Source organism: Danaus plexippus (assembly GCF_018135715.1).
Source record: "Danaus plexippus chromosome 22 unlocalized genomic scaffold, MEX_DaPlex mxdp_33, whole genome shotgun sequence".
In the NCBI taxonomy this organism is placed as follows: domain Eukaryota; kingdom Metazoa; phylum Arthropoda; class Insecta; order Lepidoptera; family Nymphalidae; genus Danaus; species Danaus plexippus.
In genome coordinates, this window is record NW_026869856.1 from 362,036 (window position 1) to 376,433 (window position 14,398).

The 14,398-nt window shown below is 34.9% G+C and overlaps 4 protein-coding genes and 3 non-coding genes across 14 annotated transcripts in view; 2 read left to right on the top strand and 5 right to left on the bottom strand.

The window, feature by feature from the left end:
- The window catches only part of LOC116773511 (uncharacterized), a 36,003-nt gene extending 34,920 nt beyond the window's left edge, over positions 1–1,083 (top strand). For all 3 annotated transcript variants that reach the window (XM_061528808.1, XM_032665982.2, XM_061528807.1), the window contains one exon: positions 552–1,083. In XM_061528808.1, the coding sequence (XP_061384792.1) occupies positions 552–559 (8 nt within the window). In that variant the 3' untranslated portion in view covers positions 560–1,083. The remainder of the gene's footprint in view (positions 1–551) is intronic.
- Positions 1,074–5,697, bottom strand: LOC116773514 (phytanoyl-CoA dioxygenase, peroxisomal-like). Its single transcript, XM_032665984.2, has 8 exons — positions 5,573–5,697; positions 5,290–5,409; positions 4,959–5,070; positions 4,398–4,553; positions 3,927–4,073; positions 1,937–2,074; positions 1,479–1,616; positions 1,074–1,197 (listed from the first exon to the last, which is right to left on the bottom strand). The coding sequence occupies exons 2-8, from the start codon at positions 5,406–5,408 to the stop codon at positions 1,144–1,146; spliced, it is 864 nt and encodes a 287-aa protein (XP_032521875.2). The 5' UTR covers position 5,409; positions 5,573–5,697; the 3' UTR covers positions 1,074–1,143.
- On the bottom strand, positions 2,216–2,334 carry LOC116773731 (5S ribosomal RNA). The gene has a single exon (XR_004353729.1). It is a non-coding gene; the product is annotated as a 5S ribosomal RNA (ribosomal RNA).
- LOC116776430 (5S ribosomal RNA) lies at positions 3,668–3,786 on the top strand. Its single transcript, XR_004353930.1, has one exon. It is a non-coding gene; the product is annotated as a 5S ribosomal RNA (ribosomal RNA).
- Positions 5,698–7,723: 2,026 nt separating the features above from the next.
- LOC116773438 (probable phytanoyl-CoA dioxygenase) lies at positions 7,724–14,371 on the bottom strand. Of its 6 annotated transcripts, none has more exons than XM_061528771.1 (8): positions 14,353–14,371; positions 10,220–10,339; positions 9,968–10,079; positions 9,652–9,807; positions 9,088–9,234; positions 8,439–8,573; positions 8,196–8,333; positions 7,724–7,868 (listed from the first exon to the last, which is right to left on the bottom strand). In XM_061528771.1, exons 2-8 carry the CDS (start codon positions 10,336–10,338, stop codon positions 7,815–7,817), a joined length of 861 nt encoding a protein of 286 aa, XP_061384755.1. In that variant the 5' UTR covers position 10,339; positions 14,353–14,371; the 3' UTR covers positions 7,724–7,814. The 6 variants fall into 6 exon arrangements, with proteins under 6 accessions (XP_061384755.1, XP_061384752.1, XP_061384754.1 ...); XM_061528768.1 differs by lacking the exon at positions 14,353–14,371 and adding an exon at positions 10,623–10,905 and having other exon boundaries at positions 10,220–10,371; XM_061528770.1 differs by lacking the exon at positions 14,353–14,371 and adding an exon at positions 10,710–10,858.
- On the bottom strand, positions 8,726–8,844 carry LOC116773721 (5S ribosomal RNA). The gene has a single exon (XR_004353723.2). It is a non-coding gene; the product is annotated as a 5S ribosomal RNA (ribosomal RNA).
- Positions 11,836–13,635, bottom strand: LOC133320413 (serine protease inhibitor 77Ba-like). The gene has a single exon (XM_061528766.1). The coding sequence runs from the start codon at positions 13,181–13,183 to the stop codon at positions 11,981–11,983; it is 1,203 nt and encodes a 400-aa protein (XP_061384750.1). The 5' UTR covers positions 13,184–13,635; the 3' UTR covers positions 11,836–11,980.
- Positions 14,372–14,398: the final 27 nt, after the last annotated feature.

A 14,398-nucleotide genomic window follows, 5' to 3' on the forward strand; every position in this document is an offset into this window, starting at 1 on the left:
GCTGGTTGAAGCTTTAACATGTAACTCTTTAGTTAAGTTATTAATTACTTTATTTGCTAAGCTACATTTGTATGTAAATATATTATTATATTGACTTCTAATAAGATGCTTTTTTATCTGAATGTTATTGGTAAGATTATATTTTTTGTATATCTTGTAAGTATATTCATTATAGCCGTTTGTATACAGCGCCATCTCGTGTCCAGATGTCGAAGCTTCATAATGTAGTTTGTGTACCAGTGTCATTAAATAATAAGCATTAATAAATAACTGGCTTTTATTACTTTTATATTTACAGTATAAATACTTTAGTTTGTGCGAGGTAAATATTGTTGATTATTATTTTGGTTTTGGGTACTGTAACAAAACGTGTCATAGCAACTAACACACACACACAGACACATATATATATGAATCGTTTTATTCACTTTTTCTTATTATTATCACATAACCTGCCAATTTTAACTGTCGCTTAATTGTCTCGTCTCGTGTCATCTCACATATATCTCGGTGTGGGCCGTATGTTAATATCTGTATACATCTCGTTCCAGATTTCTGAGGGCTCCGCGGACCGTCTCGCGTTACCGGTGCTTGTATATTAAGCTCAATTCTTCATATCCTTTAATTCCAAACCGTATCTAGTCTGACGTCACAGTTTTAATATAAGTTATACTTCCCCGCCACCCGCCGACAGATGGCGCTGACGATTTATATAGCTGTACATTGCAAGGATTACAAATTATTTACCTTTTTTTTTTTGGAATTTTATATGTGTAAGTATAAAAATTTAACCCCTCACTGACATCACTCAGCGATAGGATATTTAATTTAATGAATAATAGATTTTATTATAAGTTTACAAACAATATGTCTACTTGTTTACTTTGTATGCGTTAACATGAAGTATGTTAATAGAGACGAGTGATGACGTCGCGTGCTATGAACTTAATAAGAAAAATTACTTTGTAAATAATAAATAATTAACTGTAGGATGTATTGTAATGTATATTTTTAACACGAGTATTAAATGTAACGAGTAATCACCAAATGTACGATAATAAATGAAAAGTCTATAAGTTTTAATGCCGTTTATTTTATTTCCCCGCCGCTGACCTCCACACCCGTTCCCTGCGCTCCAGCGAGTCATAGTTTGGACGATGACCTTAAAACGACCTTGCTCTTGTATTTAAAAAAGTCCTGGAAATTACTTGTGTCATATTAATATAGCATTAGCGGAAATAATAATTAAGAATATAATCATATTATGGTAAGTTTATGTAAATCCAGTAATTTGGGTTTGTATGCGTGGACGCATGCGTGTGTGTGTGTTGTGTGTGTGTGTGTGAGCGTGTGTGTGTGTATGTTTGTGCTCGCGTTAGTGCGTGTGTGTGTACACGCGTTCGTGCGTGTGTCTGTATGTGTTGTGTGTGTGTGTGTAAGTGCGCGCGTTAGTGCGTGTGTGCGTGCGTGCATTTCACCTGGAAGCTGAACGTAAATCCGTATTTCCGTATCTCCTCCTCTATTTCGTCCTTGAGTGCCTCCTGCACAGTTCCCGTGACGTCGATGAAGTAACAAGCCGGGCTCGCGAAGTGTCCCGTTATACACTTACGATATCGCTGGAAACATCACAATATAAAGCGAGGGTCGACAGTACTCGCACTGTGGGATATCTTCATTCAAGTTATACAAGTTGTAACACAGACCCGTCGGCAGTCGGTACAATCCGTTTCTGGGATCGTTCTCAGATGTGAAGAGGGTTTTGAGGACCACACAGGTTCAGGTAACTTCTCCGCACGAGCTCTGGCTTGATGTTATTATCATTTCGTCAGTTCTCTACTTCGTTTTCTGTCTCAGCCTTTATTGTGAGACCAGCGTTAAGCCTCTTCGTATGACCCCAGCTAGGCCCTGGAAGCTCTCAAGATAATCACTCTCTTACCTGTGTTCTATTTTCCCCGGAGCCGTGAACGATGAGAGGATGGAAGAAGACGGTGTCTCCGGGAGACATCTCCAGGCAGACCCTCGGCTCACAGGGAGCGGCGGCCTCCAAGATGCCGTGGAAAAGTTTGTTGGATTCCTAAAAATGTTATTAAAGTATGTATGATATTTTAAAGGCTAGATGTGGGTGAAACATTGGTATGGACCAGACGTACAAAGATAATAAATAATTAATATAATATCAGGTTCATATGTTATTGTTAGGGTAACACCAGCAAAAAGCCAACATCACGCGGTGTTCCCAGGCGGTCACCCATCCAAGTACTGACCGCGCCCGACGTTGCTTAACTTCGGTGATCGGACGAGAACCGGTGTATTCAACGTGGTATGGACGTTGGCGATAATATTTTCCAAATAATTTGATATATTACCAAAAATAATATTAGATATCATTTATCAAATGCAATAAATGTTCGAGAAATATATTTAACAATTATAATTACAATCAATAGTCATTTACAATTTAAACATAATATATTGTCCTTCGAGGGGCAACTTATTTGATTGAAAGTAATCATTTCTACACCCTACGGCCTACAACGTTAAATAATTTCTAACACTTACGGGTTAATTAAGGGCCAAAAAAAACTGACACAGTACTTGTCTGAGGATAGATAAGTCCATTGTGGCATTTTACAGATAACCTGTATTTTAAAATAAATCTGATATAAGTGAAAAATATATTTACCTATTCTTATTTTTCTCTCATAGCTTTAAATATTTTAAACTAAATGCTTACATTTCTAGATATATATTCCTATTAACAATTCACTTCTACTCATCTAGCTAGCCGCTAGAAGTGCCATGAATCTGATATAAAAATTACATAACAATTTCATCTCGTTAAAACTAGTTTTTTTTCGTCATTGAGTTAGATCGTCTCGTCGTTTCGTCGTTGAATACAAAAAGTACTGCTTTAATTAGTAGGTTGGTTTTTGTTTAAATAAAGATATATATGTATATATATTTATTTATTTTTACCCAAAAAGTGAAATTTTTAAATACATTACACTAGTTTTTATTATGATTACGTAATAAAAATTTTATAAACATTTAACAAACAAGATGTCGACCAATGTATCAAGGTGTGCTTATAAAAGGTTAAGTTGTAATAAAAACCATGGATCGTGGATTACAATTATAAAGCCCTCACTTCCGTCTAACGCAACTCTGATTAAAGCAAAAAATATATACAACGATGCCTTCGTGAACGATTTCGAAAATATGCTTTCTGTCTGAACTACTGACAGTTATTTAAAATATTCTCAGCAAAGAGTATATTAAAAATTCTATATTTTTAGCGCGATTTTCGATATTTTTCTTCCTTTAGAATCTTCTCCTGATAATAACTAAACACAACTGTCTACAAAACAGTGATATCGCTCCAGCCGCTCAGGGTTTAATTATATATATGATTACATACAATGATTAGTTATTAAAATGAAACTAATATTATTAGGATTTACTACGCGGATTTTATTATTTAAAAACTACATAATCCCGACGTTTCGGTTACTTTGCAGCAACCGTGATCACATCTCGTCTGCCCGTGATCACGGTTGCATACTAGTTTCGTTTAAATGAATAAAACTCGCGAAAATCTTAGATCTCATAATGATTAGTTATGATAAAAAAATGTTATGTTATAATATAAATATTCGCTTCAAACATCGCCAACGTCCATACCACGTTGAATACACCGGTTCTCGTCCGATCACCGAAGTTAAGCAACGTCGGGCGCGGTCAGTACTTGGATGGGTGACCGCCTGGGAACACCGCGTGATGTTGGCTTTTTGACGAAATTTTATTTTACTTTTATATGTGGACGCTTATAACAATACATTTATAAAATAGTTTGGGAAAATTTAATTCATCTACACAGTCTAATAATGTAATTAAAGTTTTACATAGAATAAAATATTATTACTTACGAGTAAGTTTCCATGCCTGTACAAAATATTGTTCTTATGTGATTTTGGCACAACATAAAGACATCCATTGTCTACTGTGACATCGTCGATGGCCGTCCAGGCTGCTATGATCTTCTCCGCTGGCCGGAACGGAAAGTAATACAGGTCCTGGATTGTACGACAACATAATCCTGTGTAAATCGATCTTATTCAAACTGACCTTACACGTTTCTCTGTTTCAAATTTATATATATGTATATATATATATCAGTTCTACAGATATCAATTCTATTTTCTCATAGACAAACCTATCTCATTGCTGTCAAGTATGAAGACTTATAAGTGAAAAACTATAAATCTCATAATCTAGTCTTAGGATCTGCAGCTTCTTAACTTCAAAGCGTATCGTAACATACAGTCAATGTCCATAGATTAAATATAGCAGTGTGCTAAACGTTAAAAGTCAGTTGTTATTAGTAAGTTAATCTGTACCTGATGCGGCGGATGTCTGGCACTTCCTGGGGGCTTGTTGATGACCATACTGCTCATGACGCTGACGTCTCCTCCGAGGAACTGGGACAGGATGTGGAGCAGACGAGGGTCTTCAGAGAAAGTCGAGAAAACCTCATCATGTTGAAGTTCAGATATCTGGTGGAATATATATATACAGTCATTTACTAATATGTGCCTACTCCCAATTTATATGTTTATACATACATATAGATTTTAGAGTTAATCTTATTTTCCATCACATCGCTGTTTACAATTGGAGGACAGACTTGTCGAAGCGTAACATAATTTAAAGTAAGTAACGACTGAGATCCGATATCTGATTGTATGCTTAGAACAAGTTTGAATCGTCAGACTACGAACGAAGCGTTATCGGTTTTTCAATTTTAAATCTCCCCACATTATATAATTAATGATTGGATGAGATACGGTAAACGCTTCGTATATAGTGTGACGATGCCAACTTGTTCTAAGCATGCGGAACATATTGTTTTATTTTTTATTGATCAGCTATTCTGCGGACCTCCTACAGTACTACCTCACCTTATTGATAGCGTCTTCTCCCTTCAGACCCTTAGCCACGAGCGCTGGTTCTTTGTATACTAGTGCGTTACCTTTGTCGACGGTTCCTTTGCAGATATCTTGAAATCTCTTTCTGTAATACAACAGCTACATTTATAGTGAACAGAGCTTGCACGGCCATTAAAATTATGACGGCGCCATATGTTCTATAAAGTCTAAAATCTGAAGTCCGAAGTCTAAAGTTTAAGTAAATTTAAAGCTTGTCACCATACAATGTCCCGTGACGATATAATCACATTAAAGAGACACTAATTATGACCCCAATATTATATGTCTGATACACAATACTCACTTTATGTTATAAAGTGTTGCGAAATCAAATAGTTCCTTAATAACCAAGTATCCATTGTCTTCATAGAATTGTTTTTGCTCCTCAGACAGTTTGTAAGTATTTGATTTATCGCTTAGCATTCTAGAAACAGGTAGAAACTTGAGTTAAATCATTTGTTACATAGTTATCGAGAGTTATATACGTAAAATAAATATGTCGGTGTTTTTATTTTAATATTAACATAATAAAATTTATAATAAGGTATTTTTTTATTAATCAAATATTAATTGAAACAATACGTTACGTAGAGCGCAACAAGTAGATTACTCTTTAAGAAGCAACAACACTGAACCACTGCCTTGATGTGTAAACTCTGGATTGAAGATGCTGACTGGAAGTCTACATTGTCTTTCGAACTTATAAAGGTCGTGGAATATAAAAAAATAATATTTAAATAATTATCTCGACGGTTGTAACAAGAGTGAAGACGCAACAGACAGAATAAAAGATTCTTTCAGATTATATCACATTCTCCTTATTTTGTCTAAAGTCAATTAAATTACACGAAAAATAAATAAAAAGTTATAGTTTTATGTAGGTATATAGTAGGTTTAAAATATGTTAAGTTTATAATAATTAAAGTGACCACGAGATCAAGATGTCTCATCACGAGATTAAGAGAATTTTTACATAGGATATGTGTAGTTTTATGAAAATTCCACTTAATACGTTCTTGTAAGCATTTTTAACTATAGAAAAGTATAAAAATATTGAACCTTTTGTTAGTATTATAAGTATTTAAGTGCATACATCGTGATTTTTAATTTTTGTAAATAGTTGGAATAAATTAGTTATGGCTCGGTGCGTCTAATTAAAACTCTTTAAAGGTTTTAAAATCTTTTTAAGGAACTCTTAATATAAGTTTTATTCGCAACATTCTTAATGTGGTGTACAGCTATTTTGAAGACCTATAAAGTTACGTATTAAGAAAGTTGCCAAGTTCTTGTACAAGATCTTCTAAACATTTGCTTCAAGTGCCTACATAAAAATTATGAACGAAAAAAGTCTTTGGAGATATTCATTAAGATTAATCAACACGTCAGACTCAGATTTTTTTGCGAGATCCAAAAAAATACAAACATTAATTTCCATCAAGATCCTCGAAACCTATTTTTATAAATCGCGTGTATTTAATGTTTTAAGACATTCATATTTATTTATTATTGTATGTCCTCGAGGGACAAACGCACAGACGACCTGCCTGATGGGAAGTAGCCACCGTCGCCCATGGACCTCTGCAACATAAGGGATGTTGCGGACGCGTTGCCGACGGTTATTGGTGTAGTGCTCTGGACTCCGGAGTCTAGAGGAACGTTTATCTTTACATTAGAACTGATAGTGCTTGACTCTCATATCGTCTGACACACGAGGCTTCCTATCTCAGTAGAAACCTATTCACTCTTTCTTTGATGACCTTTAAATTGTAAGTGGGATAACTAACTGTTTCAATAATGTTCGGTTGGAAAAAAGAGCACAAAATGCAGCCTGGCCAGGTCCGGTCGCCGCGTCATAAGAGGGAAATGGAGGAATTATGTCAAGCGATTGCAAAAACTGCTGAAATTCACGAATTAAAAACATTTTGCATGTTTGACTCGTCGCCCCAATGTTCATCAGCTTTATTTAACCACATTATAGTTAGCAAATAGTCTTTTACGTCTGTTTAGGGAGTCCAAAGCTGGAAGATGATGTTTGGCAGAATCTTCCCAAACGTAAAACCATTATCTCTCACACGAAAGGTCCTGCGCTTTGTACATGCAAAGAAATTGTTTCCTCGCTGCCTTAGGCTTGAACTCTAAAAACAGCAAAAAGTCGACGTTTGGGGATACGTCAATACCTAATAATTGAAGCTAGTTTCTGTATTCCAATCTGTCACATCAATCAATGTATATTCTGGAAAATTGGAGTTGTCATGAGTGTGATGGGCTGCTTGTAGCGGTAACAAGACACGCTGGTGTGTTGACGGTGTTATCTTTTCCAAAGTGAGAAGCATCCTCTTATCGGAGCCTGTCTGGAGTGTGGCATTGACGCGCTCTAGCATGGCATTTCTCTGCAACTGTATTTGATCCTCTGGTCCGGTCCCTGAGTTGGATTCGCAATACTCCCCTACTGTGGCATTCGAGTGACAAACACCTCCAGTAGCATCAGGTTGTTGGTGTACGTCAAAATAGATTTGTGGAGACGATAGACCATTGAGAAATTGCTGTGTCGGTCGCTATTGGCCCAGACAAGCAGACAATAAATACTGGTAGGGCGCGTTAGAAAGTCAGAATGCCGTAAAAAAATGTTTTAGACCAAACCGTCTCGGTTGAAATCTTGAGTGTTGTTGGGACTCCAGAATATAGATAACTTCGATAAAAATGTAACCCAGTGGTCATGAGGGAAAATAAAACACTAATAATATAACGATATGTTTATTTCCGCTCCGTATAAAACAATTGTAAATAAAGAATCTCCTCAGCCCGAAGTATAATATAAAATCGTCAAAATCACAGTTTGGAGGATGGCCCGGACACTACTTTACTCTTGTACTGCCACAGATCCTGGGAACACGATCAATATATTACACACAGGTTTCTGCCGCGACTTCGTCCACTTGGCTTTGGGAATTATTCCCATAGACAAATATAGAGTGCGGTAAAACCCTAGATATTATGCTTGAGTAAAGACTTCATTCGAGATCGCGAGCTCTACCCGCAGGTTGCGTGTAAGGAATACTAACTGTTGCTATTGATCGCTTGTGTTGTTCCGGTTTCCAGGGATGACGTAATGTTTTATCCAAACCCGTTAGCTCAGGTTAGAAAATTACGATATCAAAAACTTGTATGTCATCAATATCTTATATATATATGTGTGTGTGTGTGAATCACCTGGAAGCTGATCTCCATCCCCCTCCTCTTGGCCTCCTGCTCCAGCTCCTGAGCCAGCTCGTCCTGTACCGTCCCCCTCACGTCCACACAGTGACACGAGGTGCTCGCGTAGTGAGCCGTTATCGACTTGCGATACCCCTGAAACACGTCCCCAGCTCGTTACAGCACGCGGCGGTAGATGGCGCTGATGATGCTGTGTTTATTTTACTTCAATTACTAGTATATACATATGGATGTTCTTACCTGTGTTCTATTTTCCCCGGAGCCGTGAACGATGAGAGGATGGAAGAAGACGGTGTCTCCGGGAGACATCTCCAGGCAGACCCTCGGCTCACAGGGAGCGGCCTCCAAGATGCCGTGGTACAGCTTGTTGGAGTCCTACAAATATGAAATAAAGTAAAATACAAAACAATAAAAAATTTACCTATAAAATAAGGACAACCTTATAGGCCTTTACTGTAAAAATATAATAATTATTCAGTACATTGTGTGGTATGTATACAGATAATACGTATTTAAAATGAGTAAAAAGCCAACATCACGCGGTGTTCCCAGGCGGTCACCCATCCAAGTACTGACCGCGCCCGACGTTGCTTAACTTCGGTGGTCGGACGAGAACCGGTGTATTCAACGTGGTATGGACGTTGGCGTTCACATAGATTAATATTATATAAAGTATAAGAAAAAACAATATCACTAATATAAATTAATTCACATGACGTCATACATTTTTTTTTTCGATGGCTGTATGATAATCCATATTATATAATTTAACTATATTTTAACAAGTGTTCCTGTTAATGTCGCAGAACCATCGAGATGTGCAGTTCTTAGACAATAATTAAATTAATATATAGCTTTAGGTGTTACATAACGATCTTCATTGACTCACTGGTAAGTTCCCGTGTCTGTATATAACATTGTTCTTATGGGATCTCGGTACAACATAAAGACATCCGTTGTCTACTGTGACATCGTCGATGGCCGTCCAGGCTGCTATGATCTTGTCCGCTGGCCGGAACGGAAAGTAATACAGGTCCTGGAATGTTTTACTTACTATTAATTTATAAGACACGCTGAATAATTTGAAACAGAATTATTTTTTATACAAACATTAAAAACCATTCACCTCACCCGGATTCAGAATGTCACTTAAACATATATTAATTAAGGAGTGCCTTGTATCCTTCGAAGACTTTACAGAACATTTTTACTGTTTACGCTAAAGTTTCGTTCTTCAAGTGCAGCAGTTTATTAGACTAGATTAGAATAGATTTGAAAGTTTTAGAGAAACTCGCACACATACACACACATAATAGTTGAATACTAAGACTCAACATTGATAATACTCTCTTAAAAACTGTTTGGTTATTTAAATAAATTGTAACTTCTTTTTATTAAAAGACTGTAACTATATTTTTAATGACTAAAACTGAAACAAAGTTGTTATATTTACCTGATGTGGCGGATGTCTCGTACTTCCCGGAGGTTTGTTGATGAACATGCCGTTCATGACGCTCATATCGCGTCCGATGATTTGTGACAGTACATTGATTAGACGAGGATGTTCAGTATATGTTGAGAAAACCTCGTCAAAATGAATGTCTGATACCTAAAATATATAATATTCACCCTAGACAATATCTTTAAATATTACTTAAACTATTTGTATGTGTTGATACTAGTGAGAAGATTATTATTAAAATTAAACAAGCTGTAATCAATTGTTCTGCCGATCGTAAATTTGTTTTGTGGCTGAATTCACATCTTACTTTGTTAACGAGATCCTCTCCCTTCAAACCTTTAGCTAAAAGTTTTGGTTCCTTAAACACAGGCATGTTCCCGTTGTCAACGATTCCTCTACATATTTGTTGGAACCTTTTCCTGAAATACTATTCATATTATATTTCACTGGCACAGAATATATACTGTTTTGCAATTTCTGATAAAAGTTTAAAATCTTTGAAAATTTATATCAACGTTAAGACTTTGAGACACTTATTATGGTAATAGATAATACTCACTTCAAGTTATAAAGTGTTCCAAAATCAAATAATTCCTTAATAACCAAGTATCCATTGTCTTCATAGAATTGTTTTTGCTCCTCAGACAGTTTGTAAGTATTTGATTTATCGCTTAGCATTCTAGAAACAGGTAGAAATTTGAGTTATATGATCTGTTGAACAAATATCAAAGGTTGCTAAATAACATGATAATGCGACTTATTTTAATACAATACTTTAATTAGTAGGTGTAAGTTACTTTTATAACTCATATCAGTTATTATTACTTTTTTTAATGTAAATTTTTATTTTGTTTTATGATATCGATTAGACGAATAATAAAATTTTAATGGTTTATTTCACAGTAATATTTTAAAGAATATAAAGATACAATCAATTTAATACGAAATAAAATGCAACTTACTTGAATTTTAACTCAGTGACAATAATGTTATTTCAACTTTCCAGATAAATATTGAGTAACAATTTGTTAAGAAAAAAAATAGCTTACGTATGTCGTATACTTAAAGGTTGCTGTACAAGGTTATATTTATGACTATAAGTATCTGAGAAAAGTGTTTGTTAAATCACAAATAAGAAACTCAAATCTTGATTCAGGTATTATTTTTTTGTAATATTTTGTAAATGAAAATTTAAAATTAGGGCTTATTATTTTTTTTATAAGCTATGACTTCGTTTACACTGGATTTGTGGAATTTTTGCCTTTGTGATTAATAATTAATTAATAATTATAAATAAGTAATAACTCCTGTTGACATAACTTTGTGACAACTGACATTAGACAACACTATCTACTGTCAGTTTCATAATCATGAACATAATATTAAAACTTACTTCATTATGAATGATATATTATATTATTTGTCACTGAAAACCATAATATAAAAAGAAAATGAAAATATTTTGTCTGTAGAATCGAGTTTAAAAAAATTGTATGAAATTCGACTGTCAATAAAAGGTTTTTTTTTTTTAGAATAAACATAAAATTTTGTTAAAATGTTTTATGGAGATGCTGTACATATTTTTTGTACCCACCTTACAATTAACCTTTGTCATTTTAACGCAAATTAAATCATAATTATTCAGTTTTGTCTCAAACATGTTTTTTTATCATTGACTAGAAGAGTGGTGTAAATAAAAGTCTTTTTATTTAATTTATATTGTACAGGGTTACAAGACATTGATAGATATAAAAATTGCTGTTATAAACTTTAAAGCTAAAATGACTACTTAGTAAAAATTAGACATGTGTTCTGTTGATTTTAAATGTTTAAATTAAATTTGTCTTACCGTCTTATATTAATAGAAATATAGCAACATTATCAGGGGTGACAGTAATTTGTATTTTGTGGGAGCAGTTTTGTTTTTTAGTTGAATCTCTTTGTTTCAAGGTGCTCGCATCAATATTTTTACAAACTGTTATCGAAGTTAGCATTCACTATTACAAATTATAGACCCTAGCATACAATTTTATTTTAAACATTTCAAAACGTTGCTACTTAAATAAGTGATTTTCATCTTTTAGTAACTAATGGAAAGAATTAAACTTCCAAAATTATTGTCGCCAACATTGTAGTAGCCAAGTGAGGGCGTGCTGATAATAAAATTTTCTTGAATAAAGAAAACCTTGATATAATTAACAAATTGTTTGTTACTTAGAAGAATTAGAATAAGTCAGTGATTTATCAACGAAAATGTCAAATTTCTGGTGCAGTAACAATAGATTATAAAATAAACTTAGACCTGTAGAACTAATTACAATTAATACAAGGAAGGCTTCGAGTAGGCGCCCATGAAGAGGGGTACTTCAACCTGTTTATCAACGATCATGTATAGGAATGGTTTGTTGGCTATGAACTGGTAAGGCATACTCCTGAATGAGAAGTCGTCTAGTGTCGATGCACTTGACACCGTACCTTCTTCGGTAACCTCTATGTGAGCTTTCTGTATAAAATTAGATATGTGTAGAGGGAAATCTGACATAAATGAGAAGTCTGCACGGTCTTCAAACATGGCTTTCAAGCCCATATCGATCATAAGCTCCTTCAGGTTATTCAGGTCCGAGGAAATCTCGAAACGCGGGATTTGAACCTGTACTGTTATAGGATCGTTCTTTAAGAAGTTCTTTATTGAAGCTAAATTGATAGACTTGAGGTTGCTGATGACGTTGTACAGGGGCACGCCGTCCAGTGGAAGGAAGAGGATCATGGAATATCTGTCGCTGTTTCCGTAGGGTAGTTCTAATATCTGGGCGTCGATCTGTTTGATTATGCCGACTTTGAACTGTGAACTAATGAACATGAGGTTGACATCGCCGATGGAATCTCCCAGGTCGTTGTAGAACGCGCTGACTTCAGTGTCTTCCACAGAGAATTGTTTCTTCCAGATACCCTTGAAGAAAATGGCGTCCAGCATCACAATGAGAGAGTTCTCCAGATCTGCTGGCGTTATTATATCTTCTATAGTGTCATGAGTAGCTCGTCTCACGTACTCGTTTATGACATACGCAACTACATCCGGATTGTCAAAGGACGCCGTTTCAACGTCAGCTATCGATGTCATACCTAGCCTGGCTTTGTAGAAATCTGATAATGATATTGTTTTATCTACAAATATCAAGGCACTGCGTTCTAATATGACACCAGTATCGTTGTTGGTGGTCACTGTGCTAGCTAGTTTCATGTACTTGTTGTTGAAGCATTTGTTTTCATTCAACTGTAACACTTGTTTCAATTCATTCAAGGTCCCGCCTGAAGCTCCTAGCGAGGCGCAGGAGAGCAGCACCCATATAGAAAACGTTGATGTCACGAAGTGATTATCCTTCTCTAAAGCGATTCTTGACAACAGATCGACGGAGAACTCGTAGACTGATCTCCTGAACAGCGGTTCAGCCTTTTCCACAGTACATTGTGATAGTATCGTGGGGATGAGTGTGCACACTACAAATATTCTGATAGCGACCATACCGACCGTCGTCTTCGGGAGAGGCTGGACTGACTGATGTTTGTAACCGCGTTATCGACTGACCGGGCAATGAGATAAAGCAGAGGTTACAGTACTTTTGGATGTTTTATTTGATTGTACAATAAATTTTAGGTTACTTTATATTAGATAAAATACGGAGATATGTCTTAATAAAACTAAATGTCATTTATTTTTTCCTGTTTACACCAAAGCAATGAAAAACTGAAAAACTTCAATGAAAGGTACAGTAGCATTATAAAAAGATTAATTGTTCAGAGTACGTCGCATACAAAACACTATGGTTATTAATTCAGTTACAACTATAATGTAACAGGTTTTTTGATTGAGAAATTCAATATATTACACAACATTAGGTTTTGTTATATAAATATATAGGCTAATATATATTTTTTATAAGACCGTCTACATCTTATTAAAACGTGAAAACGCCTAACCGGTACGCCGACATCTGTTGTGTTAAAATTATCAATATATAGACAAATTTTAAATTGATTTTTTTTTTTCAAAATAATATATTTAATTCTTCAATATCATTTGTTTCTAGTCCAGAGAAACAAACTTTATTTCTTGTAGAAGAAACAAAAACAAAGGAGGGTCAAAATATATTGAGCAAAATTTAGTTATGCACCGGACGGTCACAAGTGTGTGCACTCGTTTGTTTTCTGTTATCATTTTCGGAAAACACCCGTTTAAAGCGATGTTTAATAAGCGAGTCAATTAAAGAGTTATTAGATAAAGAAAAAAAACTAGCCAAACTGAGATAAAAAATTATATCACTTATATAAACAGTAAGTGATATTGAGCCTTCTTTTTACAGAAAATTTAAAGACGTTGTTCTCTTTAGAGACTAACGAAAAATACTTTCTTTTCAGCTTTTCTATAGGTTTTCTATGGAAAAACTATAAAAAGCTCATGTTATATCGAGATTCAAATGTTTTATATGACTTTTTTATTTAAAATTTGAATAAAGGTGCCAGGATACTAAGTGGACACCGTTTCTACTTACTATATTTTTTTGATGGGTTCTGGAAACACTTGGTGTATTAAATTTTGTATGGACAAAGTTACTTATAATATAATCAGTAACATCTAAATCACAAATGTCTGTTTCTCGAGCGACGGAAAATTTATATGTTTTTAGATCTTACCTTGATCACAATAGGGTTAAGAGATACGTACTATTTAGACGATATT

Bases quoted from the DNA above. Each gene is read 5' to 3' on its own strand.
- LOC116773514 (XM_032665984.2), bottom strand. From the start codon at position 5,408: ATGCTAAGCGATAAATCAAATACTTACAAACTGTCTGAGGAGCAAAAA. The intron at 1,617-1,936 runs GTAAGAGAGTGA...TGATGTTTCCAG, and splicing joins CCGGGGAAAATAGAACACAG to CGATATCGTAAGTGTATAAC. The intron at 1,198-1,478 runs GTGAAATGCACG...AGTAATTTCCAG, and splicing joins GATTTACGTTCAGCTTCCAG to GACTTTTTTAAATACAAGAG.
- LOC116773438 (XM_061528771.1), bottom strand. From the start codon at position 10,338: ATGCTAAGCGATAAATCAAATACTTACAAACTGTCTGAGGAGCAAAAA. The intron at 9,235-9,651 runs GTAAATATAACA...AAAACATTCCAG, and splicing joins CGAGACATCCGCCACATCAG to GACCTGTATTACTTTCCGTT. The intron at 7,869-8,195 runs GTGATTCACACA...TCGTGTTCCCAG, and splicing joins GGATGGAGATCAGCTTCCAG to GATCTGTGGCAGTACAAGAG.
- LOC133320413 (XM_061528766.1), bottom strand. From the start codon at position 13,183: ATGGTCGCTATCAGAATATTTGTAGTGTGCACACTCATCCCCACGATA.